The sequence below is a fragment of the Conger conger genome, chromosome 13, assembly GCF_963514075.1.
Source record: "Conger conger chromosome 13, fConCon1.1, whole genome shotgun sequence".
NCBI lineage: Eukaryota > Metazoa > Chordata > Actinopteri > Anguilliformes > Congridae > Conger > Conger conger.
In genome coordinates, this window is record NC_083772.1 from 3,163,639 (window position 1) to 3,190,608 (window position 26,970).

The following is a 26,970-nucleotide window of genomic DNA, read 5'->3' on the forward strand; positions in this document are numbered from 1 at the left end:
ACTCGGGGTATTCTAGCTGCCAACCGTGGTATGCTAGTTTGGAAGTTGATGTATTCTTCAAGGGTTCCGATTGTGTCTGTATGGTCACGCTAGGACTCGGAACCGTACTGTCCTCTCGGGTCCTCTTCACACTTGTTCCTGTGTTTGATCTGCACTTCGTTGTACGTCGCTCTGGATAAGAGCGTCTGCTAAATGCCTTGTAACGTAATGTAATAGCCGGGGTAATCGGTGGAAATAAAAACCTGCATACACGGAATTGTCCATCCCTGATCTAAACCCTGGTGACATTCACCGGAGAGAAGTGACGCACATGAGCAGAGCCTGCCGGATGTCATGGACACTACCAGCTCGACCTTGCCAGGCCAGAGTCCGCTTCACAGGAAAGGTCAGGCTTCCACTTAAGACCGTTCTTGAAAGCAACATAGATAAGAGTCGGCCAGGAGGCCTGCTTGAGTGAGCATGCCGCTCGCTAATAATTAATGTGGAGGGGTGGGGGGGTGAGCATTAATGGGGTCACCTGACGCTCTCATGAAAAGAGGACGATATGCCTCGTGAGCAGGTATTCTACAAGTGCACTTCTATTAAAAAAACAACACGATTAAAGAGCAGGATCTGCCTCAACTTTCCATGAATGTCAACGACAGAATAGGTCACCCTGAGGATACATTCACCATCACTGTTCAAAAGGCTTAGGGATGAGAGCACAAGCATGGTGACTTTCAGCAGAACTGTCATGAGCGACACAAGCACCTCCCCCTACATCCGAAGGAAAGGTGCAGAGCCAACCATGTCCACACATGGAAAAAAAAGAAAATAAATAATAATAATAATAATCACTTAAAAGCTATATAAGCAACAATACATTGCTGACAGAATCTTTTACATTACATTATAGGCATTTGGCAGACGCTCTTATCCAGAGCGACGTACAGTTGATTAGACTAAGCAGAAGACAATCCTCCCCTGGAGCAATGCAGGGTTAAGGGCCTTGCTCAAGGGCCCAACGGCTGTGCGGATCTTATTGTGGCTACCCCGGGATTAGAACCACCGACCTTGTGGGTCCCAGTCATTTACCTTAACCACTACGCTACAGGCCGCCCCTCAGATTCTTCCCTCCCAGGGTAACAATATAACCAAACGTGCATCACCCCTCCAACTACTGGCGTGGACTGGATGAGCGGCCCATGCATTTCTCAAAATAAGCTCTTGTTCCTTGTTGAGGAAGAACAGGGCTTGGCGTAGTCCTCAGCTGACTCCATCACACTCAGTGGAGAATGGGGCTTAAACGTGCCGATGACTCACTGCCCTTCCCCAGCCCTGTCCTGTCGGCTGCACACATCCGCCAGGACAGTTTTTCCAGCCGAGTTGACTCACTCTTAAGGCTAAAAGCTCAACGCACTCATCTTCATTTTCACTCTTACGCCGAGACGAATCGCACCAGAGTCTGAACTGGTGGAGGCCACGCCCCCTTTGGCAGACTGCGCGGTTATAGATAGACAAGTTTGTTTATTGTCCTCAACAAGGAAATTCTTTTTCTGAATGGGAGCCAAAGCATGACGTAACTGAGTCACGCACTAGAAGCCTGAACATTAACATAACACAACAACATCGCGGGGAACAGTGAGCTGAGGTTACTGGAATCACAGAAGAGGGAGTGTTTTTAAGGTCGTGTATGGGCAGCCTGTAGCGTAGTGGTTAAGGTACATGACTGGGAGCCGCAAGGTCGGTGGTTCTAATCCCGGAGTATCCACAATAAGATCCGTACAGCTGTTGGGCCCTTGAGCAAGGCCCTTAACCCTGCCTTGCTCCAGGGGAGGATTGTCCCCTGCTTAGTCTAATCAACTGTACGTCGCTCTGGATAAGAGCGTCTGCCAAATGCCACTAGGTTACAGGCTGCCCCAGTCACGTACCTTAGCCACTAGGCTACAGGCTGCCCCAGTCATGTACCTTAGCCACTAGGCTACAGGCTGCCCCAGTCATGTACCTGAGCCACTAGGCTACAGGCTGCTCCAGTCATGTACCTTAGCCACTAGGCTACAGGCTGCCCCAGTCACGTACCTTAGCCACTAGGCTACAGGCTGCCTCAGTCATGTACCTTAGCCACTAGGCTACAGGCTGCCCCAGTCACGTACCTTAGCCACTAGGCTACAGGCTGCCCCAGTCACGTACCATAGCCACTAGGCTACAGGCTGCCCCAGTCACGTACCTTAGCCACTAGGCTACAGGCTGCCCCAGTCACGCACCTGAGCCACTAGGCTACAGGCTGCCCCAGTCATGTACCTTAGCCACTAGGCTACAGGCTGCCCCAGTCACGCACCTGAGCCACTAGGCTACAGGCTGCCCCAGTCATGTACCTTAGCCACTAGGCTACAGGCTGCCCCAGTCATGTACCTTAGCCACTAGGCTACAGGCTGCCCCAGTCATGTACCTTAGCCACTAGGCTACAGGCTGCCCCAGTCATGTACCTTAGCCACTAGGCTACAGGCTGCCCCAGTCATGTACCTTAGCCACTAGGCTACAGGCTGCCCCAGTCATGTACCTTAGCCACTAGGCTACAGGCTGCCCCAGTCACGTACCTTAGCCACTAGGCTACAGGCTGCCCCGGTCACGTACCTTAGCCACTAGGCTACAGGCTGCCCCAGTCACGTACCTTAGCCACTAGGCTACAGGCTGCCCCAGTCATGTACCTTAGCCACTAGACTACAGGCTGTCCCAGTCATGTACCTGAGCCACCACGCTGTGGGCCGGCGCAGTGGCGTGCCGCGCGCTCACCTTGTAGTGGACGAGCGGTTGCTCTCCGAACAGGAACTCCAGCCGGCTGCTGACGCGCAGCACGTAGTCGCCGCAGGCCCCCGCCTGCTCCTCCGGCCCGTGGGTGCTCAGCCACTTGCGCACCGCCTGCTCCGTCAGCGCGTCGGGCGTGGTGCTGGGCGCCACCTTCAGGCTGACGGTGTCCTGCGGGAGGGAAGCGCACCACAGCGCCGCTCACACCACACATCACGTTCGGAACTGTAGACTCTCTCCCCACCTTCAAGCGCAAGCTGAACCTCTCCCCATCCCTCCCTACCTCCCTGTGAACCTTAATTGTTGTCTCTGTGACCTGCTTTGTGCATCGGTATTTTTAGTTGGCTAGGTAAGCAGTGTTTGGATCGTTAACTTTGGTCACTTTTGCTTTGTTGTTTGTTTCTTTGTTCTCAAAAAAAAAAAAAAAAGGGCCCTCGTCCTTATCTGTCTTGTACAGGTAGCAGTTGAAATTGTACTTCCCTCTAGGGTCTTTCAGCGAACTTATCCCTGGTTATGGGTTTGCACTTTGTTGTACGTCGCTCTGGATAAGAGCGTCTGCCAAATGCCAATAATGTAATGTAATGTAATGTAATGTAATGGCCGACGCTTTTATCCGAAGCGACTTACGGTCGATTAGACTTAACGGGTGAGAAATCGCTCGAGTCCCAGGTTGGGATTTGAACACCCCCCCCCCCCCCCGGCCTCTCACTTGTCCAAATATTTGTTGAACGAACGCGTTACCTGTCAGCAAAAGACGAACTCGCCTCTAGCCAAGGGCAACAACGTTCTTTTGAATTTGAGGGTTATGTCATCGGGGAGTGTTGTCGAGGTAACCTGCTACAAGCCTTCACTTTCACTGCACTTCACCATGCTTACTAGTGAAGTAGCTGAGCTAACCATGCTACACCAGCAGGAGACAATCCTACCCAAGAGCAATGCAGGGTTAAGGGCCTTGCCAAAGGGCCCGACGGCTGTGCGGATGTTATCATGGCTACACCGGGGATCGAACCGCCAACCTTGCGGGTCCCAGTCACGTACCCAAACCGCTTGCGGAGGAGAGGACAGGAAGTGAGCGTGATGTCACTCCGCCTCGTCCGCCAATCACCCGGGGGGGGGGGGTTGGGGGGGTGATTGGCGGACGTAATCGAGATTGCGTAAGAAATGCGCGCATCCGCTTCCTGCAGGGACAGGCCCGCGCCTGTTCACCGAGACACGCCCCGGAGTCTGTAACTCTGAGCACGCAGCAGAGATCTACACCAGCCCAGCACAGGGCCTGTGGGGCCCGACCCCGGGGCCCGACCCCGGACGACTGGACGTCCCGCTCAGATTTACATCCCGCCGTGGCGGTGGTGGTCCGTGACATCCGTCAAGCCCCCCCTGACGCCCCCCCACTGACGCGCGCCCCTGACGCCCCCCCCCCTGACTGAGGAATCAACGCGATAAATCAGCGCAGGCTTCCGAGCGCCAGGCCGGAGTCAGCTCTGCCCTGGGCCGTCACCGCCCATATCAGCCAGCCCGCTGGGAGGGGGTCAGTCACGTGTTTCAGGAACTTTAATCACCTCTCTCTCCCCCCCCCCCCCCCCCCCCAGAGATGAATGGAGCACAGTAGAGAGAGAGAGAGAGAGAGAGAGAGAGAGAGAGAGAGAGAGAGAGAGAGAGAGAGAGAGAGAGAGAGAGAGAGAGAGAGAGAGAGAGAGAGAGAGAGAGAGAGAGAGAGAGAGAGAGAGAGAGAGAGAGAGAGAGAGGGAGGGAGGAACAGCAACTTCTCAGCCCTTGTTGAGGACGAGAATCAGCTCCCCGTGGCACAGACGGTCCTCAGGAGCACTGGAGCGCTTGCCTGTCTGACGGTTGATTAATGAACACTGTAAACAAGCGAGAGCCTCGCTCCCCGTTGGCCCTGAAGCCCGACGGCTGCTCGGCTGCGGCCGGGACTCAGAGAGCACGGAGCTGGGCGCAAAAACCAATTCTGACACAGTACATTCTATTCTAATGGAGCGCCGTTCACCCACCAGGGACGCCCTCTGTTTGATTTTAATTAACACCGAACATTTCACAGCGTGACGCAACGGGCCCCAGCGGGCCTTTCGGCACACGACCGCAGGGCGACGGCCCCGGTGGAAGTTACGTGACGTTCGGCCTTTTCCCTCGTCAGTTCCCACAGACTGTTGATCGGGTTCAGGCCTTTGTGACTGTGCCGGGGAACGCCATTCCCGTTAGCCCCCGTTGTTCCCAATAACGTATTCTAGAACAAAAAATGAACAGAACTGAAATGAAAACAACCCCAGGACTCGGTAGTACTCCTCCGACGTCCGGTCTCGACTGTGTAACTGGGACATATTTACATCCCTGGACGAAGGGCAGCACTCAGCAGGAGAATAACGGCCGGGGCCTGAATAGACCAGGCAGCGGGCCTAGGGGAGGCTGGCCAGACGTGCGCCGCCTCGTCCACAGATTTGTGTCGTTCACCCCGCGGCGGGCAGCGCCGCACCCTGCTCCCGGTGCGGGTCCGTCTGGGCCGCCCGACCGGCAGGGCGGTTAAAAATATTTACGGCCCCTCGTATCCACTGCCGCGCGCGGTGTCTGAAGGCCCGCCCTGGAGGCAGCACAGAGGCCCTCTGTCACAGCGCCGGGGATCAGGCAGAGAGCCTGGCGCTCTCAGGGCATCAGTGCAGGGCTCTGTGGAGCTGACATAGAGCTCCTGTTCCACTGGGCCCGGCCACACAGCCCCCCGACAGCACCGGACCGTGGCCGCTCCGTCTCGCGCACACAAAGCTAAACAAAACAACAACCCTCCCCCCTCCCTCCCTCCCTCCCTCCCACTACTGCAAAGTCACCAGGCAGCTGTGTGACCTGATCTGTAAAGTCAACAGCAATGACATCACCTATAATGAGCGCCTGACTGTACTCCCTGCTAAATGCTACCATTGTGGGAAGTGGCCATTATGCATTATGGATTGAGTGTGCTGGTGTGTGTGTGTGTGTGTTTGCGTTTTCTCGGTCGGGGTGAGATGAAGGAGCTGCATTAATGCGAACGACACTTTGAGAAACAAGCAGGGGCCCGTTGCGGAGGGGTTCCACGGATCCCGGACGCCACGGCGTTGCGGGTAGTTTCTGGGAAGGCTTCGTCTCCGAGGAACTCTCTGAATGACTCCGGTGAAGCCCAGTTGCACACGCCATTGACAGCCCATGCTGCAGACTGCCAGCAAGTACAAGCACGTCTCCTCTCACATGAGTCAGACATGTATTTTGATCAGAAAACAAATACTTAAATTAGCACAATATAGAGATAAGACTGTCATTCAGAACCGGTCAGTCTGCTTGTCACTAAAAGCGAGGCAATGATATTTCCTGACATAGCGTGGTTTAACGCTGTAATCTGATTAGCAGATTTCCTTCCTGCTATCGGGTAGAAGTGGACATAATCTTGCTCAGCAAATAGGTTTCTGTTCAATAACATTGCACCCTTACATGGTTAGCTTTGATTATATCACATTAGTCTTGCACATCACCTCAGGGTGCAATGTTTTTGAACTGAAGAGAAAAGGAAATAGGGCGGACAGAATTCAGAACTCTCTGCACAGGGTGTTGAATGGGCTTACTGTATCTGGTAGGAAGTATTTTCAGTAAACATAGCTCCATTTCAACTTGGCTCCCTGTCCGGGCATGTTGAAGACAGAAAAGGCAGAGTCTGATACGTCGATAGAGCACTTCGTCAGCGTGACCGGCTTTAAGTGTGAAGACGAAGCCCGCGTCATATTTTAGCAGACCAGTGAGCAAGGTAGCGGCATGCATCCAAAAAGCAAGGTACGCACGCACACGTGGAAAGAGTACACACACGCACGTACAGACCATAATGCTAACCAGTTTCCATTCTACAATTACTGGCAGTTCTATTTTTTTTACTCCGTGTTGTGTGAGAATAATGTGCTTCAGCCACAGACTGAAGCGCTGTCGCTGTGTCGCGGTGACCGGGGGGGAAGTTCACCAGTCGTCATACAGATGGCGAGATTGTAGCCACTATGACCTAGTTAGTGCTGTCAGAGGGCCGTTCTTCTGCAGCGGGGCCACGTGACGGGCGCCGTTTGAGGGAAAAAGGCCGGTCGCCACCTCCCTCTTCGCCCTCCCCTCTCTGCGGCCAGGGACAGCGCTGACCCCTGACCCCTGACCCCTGACCCCGGCAGCAGCCCCCGGCTCCACGGCCCTCCCTAAAGGCCACACCCTGGGGAGGGTCAACATGGCCGTGACGGAGGCCCTCATAAACCTCACGCTGAAGGGTCTTTGCGTCAGGGATTATGAGCAAGAACGTCAATGTACTGGAGAATCTGACACTGCCATGTGTGTGAGCCTCCACGCACGCGGGGGTGATGAGTGTGTGTGTGTGTGTGTGTGTGGGTGTGGGTGTGTGTGTGTGTGTGTGTGTGTGTGTGAGAGAAGGAGAGAGTAATGTAGGAAACTAGCATTTACACAAGACATTTAATCACAGAGCGCTTTAAAAACAAACGAGGGTACGGATGGCTTCCTTCTGTCACCAGGGCGTGAGGTCATGAGTGAGTGTGTAAGTGCCGGAGTGTGTGGTCATCTGCTCTGTGTGCACAAGGGGCTGATTCAAAGTGCAAGGGGAGACAGAAAGAGAAAGAGAGACTGAGGGAGTAGAGAGATAGAGAGAGATAGAGAGAGAGAGAGAGATAGAGATAGAGGGGGGGAGAGAGAGATGGAGCCAGATAGAGGGGGGGCAGAGAAAGATAGACAGAAAGAGGTTTGAGGCAGAGTAAAATGGAGAGACAGAGAGAGAGGGGGAGGCAGAGAGAGAGAGGGGAGGCAGAGACAGAGAGAGAGAGACAGAGAGAGAGAGAGAGAGAGAGAGAGGTTGGAGGCAGAGAGAGAGAGAGGTTGGAGGCAGAGAGAGAGAGGTTGGAGGCAGAGAGAGAGAGGTTGGAGGCAGAGTGAGAGAGAGGTCGGACGCAGAGAGGACAGGGCAGGTGGAGCGGGCGGTTACCTGGGACTGGTCTAAGTGCATGGTGACCTTCAGGGTGCCCTCGTACAGCCGGTCCTGCAGACCCTCGGCACCGCTGGCCTCCAGCTGCGGGGCGAAGCAGCTGCGCATCCACTCCGTCCAGCTCATCATCTGCACCCGGTGCATCTTCTCCTCGCTGATGCGGAACATCTTGGAGCGGAAGTCCTTCACCTCCTGGTCCTGCAGGGCGTCCAGCTCGTGGAGGCCTGCGAGGAACATCCCAAAAACCCGCCGGTCATCCTGACGCCGCCGCGCCGAACGGCAAACGGCTGCTCCTCCAGGCCAGCGGTAATCAACACACGTGCCCTTTCCTCCTTTCAGTCACTCACTTTGCCAACTTCACACAGTCATACGTCACGCTGTACGTTAACTCCTGTGCGGGGGTCCCGTAATCAATTGTGGTCTGTTTTTGACCCGCTCAGCCCATTGTATTTTATACCTTAATCTAGGACTTTTGCATTTGTATTTGTCTCGGTACTGTAGCTCCTCAAATACTTTTGGTATGGTAATTACAGACTTTATCTAGCTTGGCATAAGTTCATAGCCTTACTATCAATCCAATATGAATTGTAGCTTATCTGAAGCGTTTGGTTGGTTGTTGTACGACCTTGAGCGGTTGTGCGCTGTTTCGTGTGTCGCTCTGGATCAAAGCGTCCGCTAAATAAAACGTATCGTAATGTAATACGCAATTTGTCCCTGAGACCCTGAGCCTCTTGTGCGTTTCTTACATAACGCGACGCACAGACACGGTGTCTACACAGTGACTCTGATACTGCTAAAACCTCACTGCCAGGATCCCTCCCACTCTCCCAAGGAAGGGGCGGCCTGTAGCGTAGTGGTTAAAGTACGTGACTGGGACACGCAAGGTCGGTGGTTCTAATCCCGGTGTAGCCACAATAAGATCTACACAGATCATGGCTACACTGAGCAAGGCCCTTAACCCTGCATTGCTTCAGGGGAGGACTGTCTCCTGCTTAGTCTAATCAACTGTACGTTGCTCTGGATAAGAACATCTGCCAAATGCTAATAATGTAATGTAGTGTAATGTAATGTAATGTAATGTAATGTATGCTCTCCTGTGGGGGATTTATTCAAATCCATCGTTCATTTCCGTTTCGGGTAACCATGGGGACGAGTCTGGGGGAGCCGTGCTCACCCCTGCCCTGCGGCGTTCTGCTCACGCGCGGCACGTTCATCTCACCCGTTCAGCCGAAGATGGCGAACTGGTTCAGGCATCGATAAACGCACCTGACAGAGCTGTGATGAAGGGGGGGGGGGGGTGTGTGAAATTGATTTGATCGGTCTCCTCTGATGACAGAGACACGAGGCTGAGTGCCAGACGCGCCAACGCGCACCACGGCCGGGATGCAGCTCTGCGGCACGGGGGCACGGGGGCACGGGGGCCCACCACAGCCGCCCAAAAATAAACACAAACCAGGAGCCCTGGCAGCTCCGCTCCAGGGAGTTCTGGCAGAAATAACCAAATAAACACCAGCATTCTACGGGCTGATAACATGCTGTTTTCCGAAATATTCTTGTTGAAGTCTCCAGTCCACGCTAGACTGATCTAGGGAAATCACACAGACAATATGCCCGGTCATTGAAATTGGTCCTTTTTCTCATTGATGGTGAACAGTTGATAATGTCATTCTAACTCAGAAAAGCTCAAATGTACCGCAAAGTCAAGATTAAAAACCGTTTATAGAGAGATCCGGGACAAAGCAAGTCTCAGTGAAGTCAGAACCAGTTGTAACTCGGTTCAAGGAACATTCATTTTACATTTACATTTTAGTAATTTGTGCCCTGAGATAGACTGGCGACCTGTCCAGGGTGTATTCCTGCCTTTCGCCCAATGCATGCTGGGATAGGCTCCAGCCCCCCTGCGACCCTGACCAGGATAAGCGGGTTCAGATAATGGATGGATGGATGGATTTTAGTCATTTGGCAGACGCTTTTAATCCAAAGCGACTTACAAGTGCATAGGTGCATAGGTTCTACCATAACATTCTTCACATTCTTTTCCTTTTGATTCCGATACGGGCAACACGCAAACAGGGAAGCAGGTGCGGCTGAGGACAGGGGTCGGGGGTCGGGGGTCAGGGTGACAGGGGTCGGGGGTCAGGGGTCGGGGGTCGGCGTACCTTTGCTGATGAGCACGCCGATCTTGGAGTCGAGCAGGCGTTCGGCGCGCCCGCAGTTGCGCGTCACCAGGCGGAGCACGGGCAGGAAAGGCCGCACGTCACGCAGCCGGCGCGTCTCGTCCTCCAGCTCCTCGTGGACCGCCGACTGGTTGATGCACTCGAACATGTGCGACTCCATCTCCCCCAGGAAGCTGAACAGGGGGTAGGCCTGGGCCTGCTTCCACAGGAGCTGCGGAGACGAGGGCACACGTCTTCAGCGCCCGGAGGCCACGCGCGAGCCCCAGGCCCGCGACAAACAGGCCCATCGCGACTAAAGATAGTACGTACGGACAAAACAACAACAACAAAAAACAGCCCAATAGAAACTCCTCCCACCACTAACCACTGATGACAAACAGCAAGAAAGAAAGCCTTTACAAGTGAGAGGGCTGCCCTCTTCATCAAAATCAAATGTGCTTGTGCGACCACAGAAAGCAGAAAAAGAAGAAGCTTCGAAGGAGAAAAGCTGAGCGCAATCATAAAATGGCAGCAACCCCTCGAGCGCTTGCGTTCCGGCGAATGTGATGACACAGCGTGAGTCAGGCCTTTTTCCGTCGAGCGGCAAACACATCAATCACATTTCACACTTCCTGCGGCCGATCCGCTCACTGCTGAGGGGCCACAAGTGTGGCCACGGGGTGATGACATCACACCCCGTCTCCACGGCGGGGGCGGGGGCGCTGACGTAACCACGGACTGCAGAGTTCACGCATCGCAACCTGCGCCGGCACCAGAGGAGGAACTTCATTTCCGTATCGATAAGAATACGTCATCAGTCTTCCCTCCCCGTGTTGGCCACGAAATGGCCACTGTGTGTTTCTTGGACGGGATGAAACTGTCAACTGTAATTTCGTTGCTCTGTACTGTGCAATGACAATAAAGCTATTCTATTCTATTCTATTCTATTGATGGTAAGTTGCTTCAAATATTTATATCACACGTTAAAAGTTCACGCCGGTTTTAGCCGTCAAGGAATTTATTTTATCCAGACATATATAGCTGCACAGAGGGCTATCACCCTCTGCAGAGGGATATCACCAAATTCCCTGCATTGTTCTATTAAAAAATAACCAATGGAGCGACGCGCCGTGGAGGTATATCACCGGCTTTATTGGTCTCACTTAAGGGAGCTGTGGCATTTTCCAGCAGAAAAGAAAAATCCTCAAGCCGGCCTAGTGCGAAATCAAATACCCCCCACAGTAAACCAGGCAGTATATTTTTCATTGTGGCCACAATTAAACCTTTATTCTCCAGCGCCCAGTCTCGTAAATAACAGCTCCCCTGGCCACCATCCGGCCGCCTATGGCGTCTGCACATGCTTTATGCTCCCCTCCCCTCTTCCACCGGCCGGCAGGGACACACACCTCCCTCCAGGGACACACACCTCCCTACAGGGACACACACCTCCCTGTAGGGACACACACCTCCCTGTAGGGACACACACCTCCCTGTAGGGACACACACACCTCCCTGTAGGGACACACACCTCCCTGCAGGGCCACACACCTCCCTACAGGGACACACACCTCCCTGTAGGGACACACACTTCCACACACAGCCCCTCCCTGTAGGGACACACACTTCCACACACAGCCCCTCCCTGTAGGGACACACACTTCCACACACAGTCCCTCCCTGCAGGGCTGCACACTTCCACACACACACTGCAGCTCCAGCAGGGACACACACATCCACACACTCTGCAGCTCCAGCAGGGACACACATCCACACACACTGCAGCTCCAGCAGGGAGACACACATCCACACACACTGCAGCTTCAGCAGGGACACACATCCACACACACTGCAGCTCCAGCAGGGAGACACATATCCACACACACTGCAGCTTCAGCAGGGACACACACATCCACACACACTGCAGCTCCAGCAGGGACACACACATCCACACACACTGCAGCTCCAGCAGGGACACACATCCACACACACTGCAGCTTCAGCAGGGACACACACATCCACACACACTGCAGCTCCAGCAGGGACACACACATCCACACACACTGCAGCTCCAGCAGGGAGACACACATCCACACACACTGCAGGGAGGCACACATCCACACACACTGCAGCTCCAGCAGGGACACACACATCCACACACACTGCAGCTCCAGCAGGGACACACACATCCACACACACTGCAGCTCCAGCAGGGACACACACATCCACACAGCCCCTCCCTGAAGTTCCAGGTAACATCCTGGCCTGCTGCCAAAAACTGCCACTGAGAAAAAAAAACTAAGGCTGAAGACAAATGGCAGAAGGCCAGGATGAAGCCAAGAGGTTTTGTTTTATTTGTTCCTTTGTGCTGCTAAAGCTCCCTTAAGACTATTCAAGACTATTCAGGACTGAAACATTTCTGTCTGCTTCAGATACATTTCCTCAGTCATCGCAAGTCAACGTGGATGAGCGCCAATTCAAATCAGTCATATAAATGTAATGCCCACATTTATAGGAATTGGTCACTACAGTAATTGGAGATTCAAACCAGCAAGTGGTAAACCTGTCAATGTTTAGCCTATAAAGTGTAGATACACAGTTAGCACTTCATTAGGTATTTATTAGACTTATTGGTCTTCTGCTGCTGAAGCCTATCCACTTAGAGGTTTGACACGTTGTGTGTTCAGAGATGCTCTTTTGCATACCACTGTTGTAATGCGTGGTTATTTGCGATACGGTCACCTTGCATTAACAAGGCGTAGAACTGCTGTTGATTGGATGTTTTTCACACCATCCTCTGCAAACTCTAGAGACTGTTGTGTGTGAAAATCCCAGGAGATCACAAGTTTCTGAGATACTCAAACCACTCTGTCTGGCACCAACAATCATTAAGTCACATTAAGATCACATTTATTCCCCATTCTGATATTCGGTCTGAAAAACAGCCAAACCTCTTGACCCTGTCTGCATGCTTTTATGCATTTAGTTGCTGCCATTTTATCATTTATCAATAACAATAAAATGTTTTAGTTTTATACATTAACAAAATGTAAAAAGGTGTGTGTTAACCTGCCTCATAATAAATTTTAAGGAGAAAGTGTGGAGAGACAGTAAAATTCAGCTGCTCAAAGCGTGTCTGGTGGTGCCTTGTTTTTCACAGTACTGCAAAACCAACACTCCAACAAAACCTTGTTTACTACGCGAGAATTCTCACAGAAGGTGACGTGACGTGTTTACGACCGTCCCGATGCATGCCACCACACCACACCTGATGAATACTAACCCCACCTGACCAACACGTTTGGAGGCAGGACCACATGACCGAGGATTTGCATGTACTGAGCACGCTCACAATCTGCCTTTACCAGAAAAGCAAATGAGGTACAGTCTCTTCGCATGCACTGTATTCTGCAAAGACAAACATGAACTTGAAAAAAGCCCAGTTGAATAGGAATTATTAGGCCACTTTTCAATTCAGGCAATTAAATACAAAGGTATTGTTTTAGCTGATACTGATCATAAAAACCATTAAATTATAAACCATACGGACATCTATTACTACGTATAATGTATTAATATCTAGTGTAATCTTAAGTTTCTCGCTGTACTGAAGTAACTATTGTGGCTCATAGTGCAGTTTAGCGTGCAGTCGTCATATTGTCAGTTTCTGTGCAGTTCTTTATAGCGATGCTCATTTGCAGGGTGTGTTTCCATGGCAGTGATGTTTCAGTGGTCGTAGCAGTCGTGCCGAATGAAGACTGGGAAAGGAAGTCAGTGAAGTTGGGGGGCGGCCTGTAGCCTAGTGGCTAAGGTACATGACTGGGACACGCAGCCGTTGGGCCCTTGAGCAAGGCCCTCTACCCTGCATTGCTCCAGGGGAGGATTGTCTCCTGCTTAGTCTAATCAACTGTACGTCGCTCTGGACGAGAGCGTCTGCCAAATGCCAATAATGTAAATGTAATGTAAGTTCATCAAGTACATGAACTATGTCCAGTATTATCGCATTAAGCTACTCTGGTTCCAGGCAGCATGGATCCACTTGCATTCTGTGCTTTTCTTATGATGTGCTTACACTTACTGGTCTGGGAATATCACTATCCAGGTTTGCCACTGACTGCATGAGACTTATATTCTGTATCATTGTCTGTTTCTCTGCACAAGAGCATCTGCCAATGAAATGCATAGAATCTCGATTCAATTTTACCCTTTCACTTCAACCGTACTTCATACATACAGTACTCAGAAATAAGAATAAAAATGATCAGAACATTTTTTTTTCAACCATGATAAAACAACTAGTTGCGCAGGCAAGCAAGGTAGCAAAAACTCTACATATTCTTGGAGACAGAATACATTTCTGTTGATTTCATTAAAATGTGTTGCAAACACATGAATACGCACTTCTAAATAGGATTTTGCCATTTTGGTAGATATCTGGCCAAATTTTATTTTTGCAAATTAAAAATCAATTCACTCCATTGATATAGGTTGGAAGAACATGTGAGAATGGTCACACATTGGGGTCTCAGTGGACATATCCTCCCCACCACATCTATGGGGCGACATTAGTTCAGGAGGTAAGAGCAGTCGTCTGGCAGGGTCACTGGTTCGATTCCCGCCCTGGGTGTTTCCCTGAGCATGACGCCTAACCCCCAATTGCTCCTGACGAGCTGGTCAATGCCTTGCAACATGTCAGAATGGCAACCAATCGCCGTTGGTGTGTGTGTGTGTGTGTGTGTGTGTGTGTGTGTGTGTGAATGGGTGAATGAGTGAATGAGAAGCATCAATTGCACAGCGCTTTGGATAGAGGCGCTATATAAACATGAACCATTTAGCATTCATTGATCTGGAACAGGCCCCACACCCCCTGCTCCAGAGCGAAGCTCCCCAAACTCACCAGTTTGATGTGCTGGATGGTGGCTTCCAACGGCACTTCCATCTGGATGTAGATGCCAGTGGGGAGCAGAAAGTCCACGCGGACACAGTCCTCATCGGAGAGCTGCGAGTTGGCCGCCCAAATGTCCAGCATGTCGGTCATGGCGGGAGGCATGGCAGGTTCTGCCCGCCAGCAGAACCATATGGACCTGGAGGAGCAGAGGCAGACCCGTTAGCAGAACCGTATGGACCTGGAGGAGCAGAGGCAGACCCGTGAGCAGAACCGTATGGGCCTGGAGGAGCAGAGGCAGACCCCTGAGCAGAACCATATGGACCTGGAGGAGCAGAGGCAGACCTGTGAGCAGAACCGTATGGACCTGGAGGAGCAGAGGCAGACCCGTATGGACCTGGAGGAGCAGAGGCAGACCCGTATGGACCTGGAGGAGCAGACGCAGACCGTGCCGTACAACGCTGCAGCAGCACAAGGCCTGTGCCGTGTCTAACGCTCCGATGGAGGGTCAATGTCCGAGACCAACGTATAAAACCACGTTCAGAAGACACACTGAAAAGGTTCTGAGAGTAAGAGTGTTAACCGTGCACCGTTTCAGCATTTAAGGAACCGAGAAACCAACTCCAAGAAACCAAACTCTTTTTTTTTTTTTGACTGTGACCCATTTCAAAACTGCTAATGAAACAAAGTATCATCTTTCTTTTATTTATGCTTTAAAAGATCAGTTAACCCAACGGCAGATTAATGTGTTCTGGTTTTTGTGCTCGCCTGCATCCAGAGTGTGACTATTAACAAACCGAGACATTTTTCACATTGAGACCAGAGACTAGAACTCCTGCAGGACCGTTGTTAGATGTGGTTTCAATGAACCCAATTTCAGTACGATCCCAAGATCAATGAAGCTTTGGTCCTGCTTTGAGATCCACTCATTTGGCAGTGTTTTCTAGAACCAATTTAATTCCTCAGAACTTTCTTGGCCTCCGTCCCAGATGATTTTGTCTGGGGACAGTGCGGTCTGAAAACACTCTTTGCCAGGAGCACTCAAGAGCACTAACAGGTTTCCAGAAGATGTACAGTAGATGTAAGGACACAAAGCCACAAAATACACTTGGTGCTTGCAATGCCTCTCCCGAAACCACACTTGGACCACACTCAAACAGTTGTCATGCATGAATAAACTCAATGGTAATGTTCCCCAAGAAAACAAATAGATTACACATCTCCACTTAATATCCCAGTGCCACTGACAGGGACTCCAGTAATGGCAAAAACACCACAAGGGTACAAAACGAGTTAGGCATGTCTACCTTCAAAAATCATGAAGGCAGAGCGTAGTGGTTAAGGTGCATGACTTGGACCTGCAAGGTAGGTGGTTTGATTCCCGGGGTAGCCGTTGGACCCTAGATCCGCACAGCCGTTGGGCCCTTGAGCAAGGCCCTCAACCCTGATTGTCTCCTAGTCTAATCAACTGTAAGTCGCGTTGGCTAAAAGCGGCAGCCAAATTACATGTCATGTAAAAGGATTGCTTTTCCCATCAACATAAAGTCAGGAGCTTCCTAAACACCACATCTATAACGCAGTCATGTCAGCCTTGTTTCTGGAGGGGCGTTAAACCAGAAAAATGTTCTTTTTTTTTTTTCCCCAAGGCGACATGAGTCACTCCAGGCTTATTCAGGCTTATTCAAAGCAATTCAAAGAGCGAGGAGCTCTGAAACCTTGAAGCACGTGTGTCTCCGAGTCTTTCATACCGTGTCTCAGAAACAGCAGCAGAACGAAAAGAGGAGCACCTGGACGCCAGCCGCACATTACAGGCCTGAGTGGAACGGACACGCCGCCCTTTTAGCAAGCGCTACGAAACCCAAACCCAAACGGGAAAGCCGGAGACAGTCCCAGAGCAAACGGGGGAAGAAGTGCTTGGACCTCCTTTGAGAAACACCGAGCCCAGCGCAGCGGACCGAACGGCTCTCTGCCGACAGACACAAAGTCATCCTGAGCTGACCTCCCGCTGCGGGGGCACTGGCTGCCCCTGTCGGGGCTGAGGGCAGAGGGGGAGGTGGACCGGCGGGCTCAGGCCTGCACCAGCAGGTCCTGGCACAGCGATTTGGGAAGGGACACATCACAGAGCCATCCTGGGCAGAGCGCTGCCAAGGGGACTCAGCGGGAACAGATGGCACTTCACTCAGGAGAGAGACTGGACCAGCGTCTGGACCGGCACTGCCGTGAGACCGGGCCAGATGCCCAGCAGTCCCCGACCGCACTGATGTTCTGTCAGAAGTAAGAATTGACACCAAAAGCCCTCGGCATACTAGGCATATGGGTAACCCTACAATGCGTTCCTTCTCCAGACACATTAAATTAGTATATTCACCTATGACGACCCACTAACACGTAATAAAATTCAACAATATTTCACCACATCCAAATTCACCATCAATAGCTCAAAGGTATTAGCTAAGACAAGGGATGTTAGTGACTGATCGTCAGCCAGCAGCCCAACGCCGACAGCCATAGTAAATACATTGTATTGCCATGAAACACTGGTCAATGTACATAACCAATATGTTCATAACTAATACAGTCAACCGTGAATGACATAAGTACATAATTCGGCTGCGCTGCAAATATTGAACAAGGGCCGAAAAGTTGACACGATGCAGCTTTCATACAAGCTCAGATTTCCCATAGACCAGCATGGGTTTGTGTGACAGTCAGTCTCCTGATTTATAAAGAGCCTGACACAGATACCACGACAACAGAGCCACCGGTGTGGAGCTGCAAAGCTCAGTGGTTTCCAGAGAAAAGTGGTCATTATCAGCGCTCTAGGAAAAGAACAGCTTAATTTGACACTTCTGCGCAATACCTTTTGTGTGACAAATGACACAAAAACCTGCTTTCATCCAGGAGAGAGGTGTAAAGACTATCAAAGGCAGGTTGGAGTGTCTGGTTCGGCCGCTGAAAGAGCCGTTCATACCTGAGACTGAGTGAGAGCCCGGGGTGGCAGAGAGAACCACATCAGTAGGAACCTCCCGCCCCAAAACCATTTCGCCTACAAAACATTTGCCCAGAACAAAGGCCATACACATGGATAAACGCACGTAGATCTTAGCACACAGGCAGTCAGTATTTCCAAGACACAGATGTGGTTTTATCACAGGAAGGTTTGGAGGGGGAAGAGCACATGAGCACTCTCTGAACCGCAGAAACAGGATATCCAAAGATACACCTCGACGACCGGCAATCTCTCACAGTCTCTCACCAACCGAGCATGAACCTACTTTTCAAGACAGTGGATCAAAGGTCAAAAGTTCAAGAGAGCCCCTGCCGGGTTTTTTTGTTTTAAAAGCATTCACTGCGTGATTCCCACTCGGGTCATTGGGGCCACAAGTAAAAAGTACATAACCTCAGCGAAAGCACTCCAGAAATGCATGAAGGTGTCCGCGAACCATTAGCGAAAATGGAAAAAGAGAAGTGATGAAAGGATATCTCATTTGCTGAATCGGCTGACGGCAGAATGTTTTGTACTTTTTGAGCACGCCATTGTAAAAAAGGAGAACAAACATTCCTTGTTGGTGAGCAGTGAACCTAAATGGGCCCCAACCCCCCCCCCCCCCCCCACTCCCATCCTATAAATATCCAGCAGTGACTTCACACAGGGGATCTAACGGGATCACCTGATTCAGCATTCCCCAACGCCGCCGGGCTAACAGGGCCCGTTTAAACCCCCCGCCCCCGCCCCCCCCCCGGAGATAAGATCAGCGCCCCCGCAGAACAGCCCGGCGACAGAACAGCCCGGCGACAGACCTGCGGCCCCACAGCCACCCGGCGGGCCTGACTCACAGCGACCTGGGCACTGTGGTCCTGACTCACTGTGGCTCCGGCTGGCCGGCCAATCAGGGGTCTGTAAACGGGCACAGCAGCGACCGCAGTGGAAAATAAGGGGCGACCGCAGACTAAGGTCAGCGGCCCGACCGAACGGGGCCTAATGACAGGTGTGGGCCCAGTCCTTCCGGGAAAAACCGCACGGCTCACGTCACGGCAGAAGCATATATATATATATATATATATATATATACACACATACATACATATACAGAGAGAGAGAGAGAGAGAGAGAGAGAGAGAGAGAGAGAGGGGGAGAGTCGGAGTGAGAGGGGGAGAGTGGGAGTGAGAGGGAAACAGGGAGAGAGGGGGAGAGAGAGAGAGAGAGAGGGAGAGAGGGGGGAGAGAGGGAGAGGGAGCGGGAGAGAATGAGAGAGAGAGGTAGGGGGGAGAGAGATGCCTGGCATTACACAGCCCGACCCTCAGGTAAATGACATGGAGTTTCCCCCAGGAACAGCCCAACATACACAGGAGGGCGACGTGCCCTTCAGACGGTGGCGTTACCGGTGAAGCTCGTGTGCTGGGGGTTTCTCCAGCGGGCTGCCCAGCGCCGTACGGACATAAGGAGCGCGGTGACAGTGGGCTGAACTGCGCCGGACCTGTGAGCCGGTCCAGATGCACAGAATCGGGAGGGCGGGCCACGCAGACGGAGAGGGGCTCAGAGCGAGTGGGCCGAACAGCACAGCACTACAGCGCTGTTTCAGACCCAGGGCTTGCACACTCACTCAGAACATTCAGGGTGCTGGACCTGAGCCCAGCACCCTCACCTTACCCCACACCATTCAGACCTGAGTCCAGCACCCTCACCTTACCCCACACCATTCAGACATGAGTCCAGCACCCTCACCCCACCCCTACCCCACACCATTCAGACATGAGTCCAGCACCCTCACCTTACCCCACACCATTCAGACATGAGCAGAGCCCAGCACCCTAACCCTACCCCACACCATTCAGAACTGAGCCCAGCACCCTAACCCTACCCCACACCATTCAGACATGAGTCCAGCACCCTAACCCTAACCCTACCCCACACTATTCAGACATGAGCAGAGCCCAGCACGTTTCCTTCTTAAAATGGCCTCCAGTACCACAAACCAACTTCCCTGATTACATCTCACTGGAAAGAAAACATTCAGGTAGAAACACAGGGACTCTCTCACACGCACCACACACACACACGCACACACGCACGCACACAAAAACAAACGCAAACACACCCATGGGGATCGGCAGGATATTATTAGTAACACCAGTTGCTCTGTGGAAAGTCGTTTTGAGTGAATGTGACAGGTAAAGAATACAAACCCTTGGCTGTAAAACACGCTGCAGGATATGAGCTCTTTAATTCGTTCCCCGGGGCACTGTGACAAGACGACTCGATGGCTGTAAACATCGGCCACGGTGAATTAAATGGGCGAACGTGCGCCATTATGTCATTAGAGGGGTGACATCTGGTCTCCGGCGGAATTAGACTACTAGCTATAAAGGCTGGGTTTTTTTTTTTTTTCTCGCCGCACATCAACCATCATTTCTGAATAGCTCGGTTAATATTTAAAAGCAATGCGTGAGGCTTATTGGCCCACGCTCTGGGGTTGATACGGAGGCCTCCCGTGTGTCAACAGACCCCGTTCATGGCCGGCGCACGCTCCGGGCCCTGGGGACAACGCGACCGCGCGGCAGCGGGCAGGACGTGGGGGCCCTGAGGGCCGCGTGGGGGCTCCACCTCACAGCGCTCCACGCTCCTCCGGACCGCTCCGAGCCGCACGCACGTAACGCTTCTGCAGGCTGGATGTGTGACGGACATCCTGTCCACGGTCTCCCCGCACGCTTCCGCCCGCAACCCAGCGCCTGGAGAGAGCGCCCCGGACGCTGGGGCGACGTCGGCTCAGGCGGTGAGAGCAGTCGTCTCATTGGCTCAGGCGGTGAGAGCAGTCGTCTCATTGGCTCAGGCGGCGAGAGCAGTCGTCTCATTGGCTCAGGCGGTGAGAGCAGTCGTCTCATTGGCTCAGGCGGCGAGAGCAGTCGTCTCATTGGCTCAGGCGGTGAGAGCAGTCGTCTCATTGGCTCAGGCGGCGAGAGCAGTCGTCTCATTGGCTCAGGCGGTGAGAGCAGTCGTCTCATTGGCTCAGGCGGCGAGAGCAGTCGTCTCATTGGCTCAGGCGGTGAGAGCAGTCGTCTCATTGGCTCAGGCGGAGAGAGCAGTCGTCTCATTGGCTCAGGCGGTGAGAGCAATCGTCTCATTGGCTGAGGCGGTGAGAGCAGTCGTCTCATTGGCTCAGGCGGTGAGAGCAATCGTCTCATTGGCTCAGGCGGTGAGAGCAGTCGTCTCATTGGCTCAGGCGGTGAGAGCAGTCGTCTCATTGGCTGAGGCGGTGAGAGCAGTCGTCTCATTGGCTCAGGCGGTGAGAGCAATCGTCTCATTGGCTCAGGCGGCGAGAGCAGTCGTCTCATTGGCTCAGGCGGTGAGAGCAGTCGTCTCATTGGCTCAGGCGGTGAGAGCAGTCGTCTCATTGGCTCAGGCGGTGAGAGCAGTCGTCTCATTGGCTCAGGCGGTAAGAGCAGTCGTCTCATTGGCTCAGGCGGTGAGAGCAGTCATCTGGCAGTCGGAGGGTTGCCGGTTCGATTCCCGCTCTGGGTGTGTCAAAGTGTCCCTGACCCCTAAAATGCTCCTGACGAGCTGGTTGGTGCCTTGCATGGCAGCCAATCGCCGTTGGTGTGGGAGTGTGTGTATGAATGGGTGAATGATAAGCATCAATTGTACAGTGCTTTGGATAAAGGCGCTATATGAATGCCAACCATAGACTGGGGACCGGCCGCCCCACCGTTAGTTAATACGAGCGGCAGCGTCTCGAGGGTGCTTCGAGAAAGGAGAAAGACGGACGGGGCCGACAGTTCTCCGGCAAGTTCCGCTCTGCTGCCGCGGCCCCGGGGCGCAGAAAGGCGGTCCGTGCGTCACGAGATAAACGCAAAACCTTTCAGCCCCATTTAACAAACCCCGCAGATTAAGGGCTTTTCCCGGGCGAACGGGCGTAAGCGCTCGTACACAAACAGACACAAGTGCGGGCGCCGCCTAATTGGCAGCGGGCTCGGATCAGGACGCGTAACGGCACGGACGCGGCGGAAAAACGGGCGGTCGGGACGATCCTGCCAATCAGCGGAGCGGCCGAGACTTTAACGGGCAAAGCAAACACATTACGCTAATCCCCTCCTCTCTGCGGCACAGAGGCCGAAGCAGGACACCGAGCTTACCGTTAACTTCCACAGGCTGCCCACGTCGAGGGGACACCGGTAGCAGACGGGCACCGCGACGTGGCAGCCACTGGGAACCGACCGTGTACCGACAGCAGCGAGGCCATTGGACGGCTGAGGACAGCGGAGGGAAAACAACGGGTGCCGTGTGAGGGCTGGACTAGCAGTGGTGTGGGGTGAGAGGCCGGACTTCGGGCTGGCAGTGCGAGGGGCCAATCACAGCAGAGTGGGGGCTGGCCAATCACAGCGGAGTGGGGGCTGGCCAATCACAGCGGTGCGGGCCGGCCAATCACAGCGGAGTGGGGGCTGGCCAATCACAGCGGAGTGGGGGCTGGCCAATCACAGCAGAGTGGGGGCTGGCCAATCACAGCAGAGTGGGGGCTGGCCAATCACAGCAGAGTGGGGGCTGGCCAATCACAGCAGAGTGGGGGCTGTGGAGGCAGAGGCATCGAGCTCTGATTCGCCAGAAATCACTCAAGCAGTTCAGCTCTGATCAGCACAGGGGCTAAAGTGCTAATGCAGCCATGCCAACACGCACAGAACAAACACTCCAACGCTGCATTACAGATCTTTCCCTCTCACACCAACACACTGATTTTGAGAGCTATTCCGTAACCGTGTGATTCTCTGCCCTGAGCCGTTCTGCTCCTCTCTGCTTCTTTCACACTCTGTAAGCTTTTCTGCCACTCCTGAACTCAACTAACTGTACCTGTAAGACCTGTGTGTGTGTGTGTGTGTGTGTGTGCGTGCGCGTCACCCGTCTGAACAACGGAAGCGGCAGGAATGCAGAAGGGGGGGGGGCAGGAGGGAGAGACGGTGGGGCAGGAGGGTGAGACAGGGGGCAGGAGGGAGAGACGGTGGGGCAGGAGGGAGAGGGGGGGGCAGGAGAGAGAGACAGGGGGCAGGAGGGTGAGGGGGGGCAGGAGGGAGAGACAGGGGGCAGGAGGGAGAGGGTGAGGCAGGAGGGAGAGACGGTGGGGCAGGAGGGAGAGGGGGGGCAGGAGAGAGAGACAGGGGGCAGGAGGGTGAGGGGGGGCAGGAGGGTGAGACGGGGGGCAGGAGGGAGAGACGGTGGGGCAGGAGGGAGAGGGGGGGGCAGGAGAGAGAGACAGGGGGCAGGAGGGTGAGGGGGGGCAGGAGGGAGAGACAGGGGGCAGGAGGGAGAGACAGGGGGCAGGAGGGAGAGGGTGAGGCAGGAGGGAGAGACGGTGGGGCAGGAGGGAGAGGGGGGGGCAGGAGAGAGAGACAGGGGGCAGGAGGGTGAGGGGGGGCAGGAGGGAGAGACAGGGGGCAGGAGGGAGAGGGTGAGGCAGGAGGGAGAGACGGTGGGGCAGGAGGGAGAGACGGACAGGGCTGACCGAAGTGCGCTGAGCGAAAGGAACAATGCGTGACTGTCTGGACAGGCAGCCAGGAGCACCTCCACAATGAGGCTCTGTGCCCGGGCTCCACACACGCTGTCAGTGAGGGGCAGTCCCGTGCCTCACAAGGCCGGCCTTGTGCCCCGGCCGCTGCGCTGTGTCAACAGAGCGGCTGCTACCGCACCACGCCACCCAGAGCCAGCCCAACCACAACCGGACCGGAACCAACCCAACCACAACACGCCACCCAGAGCCAGCCCAACCACAACCGGACCGGAACCAGCCCAACCACAACACGCCACCCAGAGCCAGCCCAACCACAACCGGACCGGAACCAACCCAACCACAACACGCCACCCAGAGCCAGCCCAACCACAACCGGACCGGGACCGGTCACAGCCGAGGCCCTGCTGCATCTCAGCTTCCTCCAGCACCAACCGAACAGCAACTGGACCAGAACCAGAACCAGAACCAGAACCAGTCACAGCCAAGGGCCCACTTCATCTCAGCATCCTCCAGCACCAACCCAACCACAACCGGACCAGAACCAACCCAACGACAACCGGACCGGGACCAGTCACAGCCGAGGCCCTGCTGCATCTCAGCATCCTCCAGCACCAACCCAACCACAACTGGACCAGAACCAACCCAACGACAACCGGACCAGCACCAACCCAACGACAACCGGACCAGCACCAACCCAACGACAACCGGACCAGCACCAACCCAACGACAACCGGACCAGAACCGGTCACAGCCAAGGCCCTGCTTCATCACAGCATCTTCCAGCACCTGCCAGCACCTGCAAGCATTCACTACACCGATCTAGTGGTGGTTTGATCCAACAGTCACGTACCTTAACCACCACGCTACAAGCCGCCACACTCATGCCTCCCAGTTAGCAGAAGTGCTCCAACATTATTTTTTTATGGCTAGCACACATCCGTTTTCAGGAGAACACTCCTAGAAATGAGAGCACTGTGTAGCTCTGCAGTGGTGGCTATCAGGGACACTCCATGCCCACACTTGGCCTGTACACAATCTGATCTGGCATTTGTACTTTGTACTTATTTATCTGGCGTTTGTGATGCATTTTACAAAAGAGTTTCACCCAACACCATAACAGCAGCGCACTTGAGAATGAGAAAACACTGGATTCAGTTATTCATCCCCAGTCACTCAACAAGCAAACCACCCACGCACAGACACCTAAAAAGTGCCATTGGGGTTGCCAGGGGAAACAGGGCACAGTTGGGTACTCAATCCTGACAAGAGCCTCGCAGCCACAAGAGTGGTGCAGTGTGGGCTGACAGTAAAATATGCCAGATAACAAACCACAAACAGCACAGTATACTGTGCTTCATTTCCAATATGCTCTGAATTGAATTATAACAACATAAATGAACTGCAGAGAATGCAAGGAAATGGCTCATCTAATTTTCTTGTTTACCATACGGCAGACCAAAACCGGGATTGAATCCAACAGACAATAAAAGACAATTGTAACAGTCCATTTTGATCAACAAAATATATCGACATTTTGCTCTGTACTACAGGGAGTTGAACAACACCTACGCTACTGATGAGGCAGGTGTTGGCAATTTTTTCTTTTTAGTCTAAATATTTTTGGACCAAGGAGGCAGGAGTCATAATGTAAGGAAAAACCATATGCAAAAACTGGGAGATGTTATCAGTTCCTGTGAAACGGGAGAAGGTCGAATAACTTGCGTCTACAGAAAATTATTTTAAAAAAGAAGAAACTGTTCCAGTTACTCGCTTTATGTTTCCAAGAATCATTCAGTGTGACAGACCCAGATAGAGGAATGCGGCTCGGCAGAATGTACCACGTTTGGAAGAGAGACAGGAAGAACTTCACACGGCACTTCCTGCTAAATGTAACGCGCTGCACGTGCAGTCTCTGAATATTAAACTTTAAACACATCGCCTATCACGACACCATAAATTGGGTCTGACAATTGACAGGCATGTACACGTTGATAATTAAACCAATTATAAAACGAAATGAAAGGAATGAGAATAGAAGGAATCGTACAGAAGCGGAATTACCGCGTTGGCTGGCTAATGTTTAGGCTCAGCCAACAGGTAGGCTGCTGCAGGGGTATACACTTATTTTAGCATTAAAAACATGGGTGGGATTACATTTCAGGATGTCACTCATAGCCAAGTTCGGCGTCCTGCTCTTGGAGCCTCAGCGTGTGGAAGAAACGCGTCCCGTGACAGTGGCAGCCGAGATTGGTCCGCTGGCTGAGTCACCGCGGGACTTCTCTAAAAAGCCACGGTCCAAACGGCGTGAAGCCCCGCCCCGTCTGGACCTCTACGCATTTGAAACGAATGAAAATGATTCTCTGTGTGCACCGTGCGGCACTACTCCCCGGCCGGGCCTGGGGTGGGCTCAACATCATCCAGAGCTCCACAGCGGCAAAGTGTAGGCGAGAGACACGAACCACGGACGATATTTCTCTTGGACGTAAGCTACACTGAGCTCCCCCCACCACCTCCTAGCAATAGGGACGCCAACCACAGTCCTGCAATGCAATCACGTCCACAGTCCGTCTGATTAGGTGATCACAGATACGTTCACAGTGGTCAAGACGTTTCACGCAGCTTCTTAACGGAGAGGATGTTCCGCAGACAGTGAGGGCTATTCGCGGGCACACTTGCATCACGGTGAAGACCTTTCACAGACAGACTTTCGGAACAGGGTGTTCTGCATACACACTTTCAGAATGACAGGTGCACTCAGTGAGGAGCTGAGAGAAAACTGCACATCGATGACCCCTTCCAGTCCGGGGGCCAGCACGGAGGCAGCTGCAGCCCGCTGAAGACTACAGACTCCCAACCCATGAAGGGTGCCTCCCCCAGTCAGCGGAGGGAGGGAGAAGGGGAGAGGGACTTAAGACAATGAGAAAGATGGAGGGAAGAGATCCTTCCACAGATGGCTGTTAAAAGGCTGTTTGATGTCCCTTGAAATGGTTGCAGGTCATTTGAGGACAAGGCGAGTGCCCATTAACAAAGAGACACTACCCTGCCGCTATGACGACAGCCTGCTAAGAAATTCCACTGGATCCTCAGAGCGCAGCACAATGACTCTGGCTGCGTCTATAATTAGTGCGATACTCACGACCAGCTCCCAGAATCTCACACAAAAACTCATTCAGGACAGGCGTGCAAATAAACACACGAACAATGTGGCACATTATAAATGCACAGGAGAAAAAAGATTTGATCAGACAGCCCTGGATGATTGTTCTGAGAGCGTGAGCGCTAACTGCCCCCATGGCTGTGCCTCCCACACAACCCTGTCAAAGCCCCGCCCCACCACCACAGCCATTACAGCACCCTGTGTGTTTCTGCGCCAGGTGAGGCAGGCATCCCTGCCCTCTGTATCTCTGCACTGCGAGAGACATGGAATAATCTGTGGTTCTGTACTCTGTGTAATGTACACTACAGAGCCCTGTGGTTCTGTCCTGTGTGTAATGTACACTACAGAGCCCTGTGGTTCTGTCCTGTGTGTAATGTACAGTACAGAGCCCTGTGGTTCTGTCCTGTGTGTAATTTACACTACAGAGCCCTGTGGTTCTGTCCTGTGTGTAATGTACACTACAGAGCCCTGTGGTTCTGTCCTGTGTGTAATTTACACTA

At 53.0% G+C, this 26,970-nt stretch overlaps 1 protein-coding gene across 1 annotated transcript in view; it reads right to left on the reverse strand.

Annotated features, from left to right (window-relative positions):
• The window catches only part of pik3cb (phosphatidylinositol-4,5-bisphosphate 3-kinase, catalytic subunit beta), an 82,110-nt gene that overhangs the window by 29,056 nt on the left and 26,084 nt on the right, over positions 1 to 26,970 (reverse strand). The window contains exons 3-6 of the mRNA XM_061217115.1: positions 14,831 to 15,017; positions 9,940 to 10,168; positions 7,781 to 8,004; positions 2,773 to 2,955 (exon numbers count right to left, since the gene is read on the reverse strand). Coding sequence (XP_061073099.1) covers positions 2,773 to 2,955; positions 7,781 to 8,004; positions 9,940 to 10,168; positions 14,831 to 14,983 — 789 coding nt within the window. The 5' untranslated portion in view covers positions 14,984 to 15,017. The remainder of the gene's footprint in view (positions 1 to 2,772; positions 2,956 to 7,780; positions 8,005 to 9,939; positions 10,169 to 14,830; positions 15,018 to 26,970) is intronic.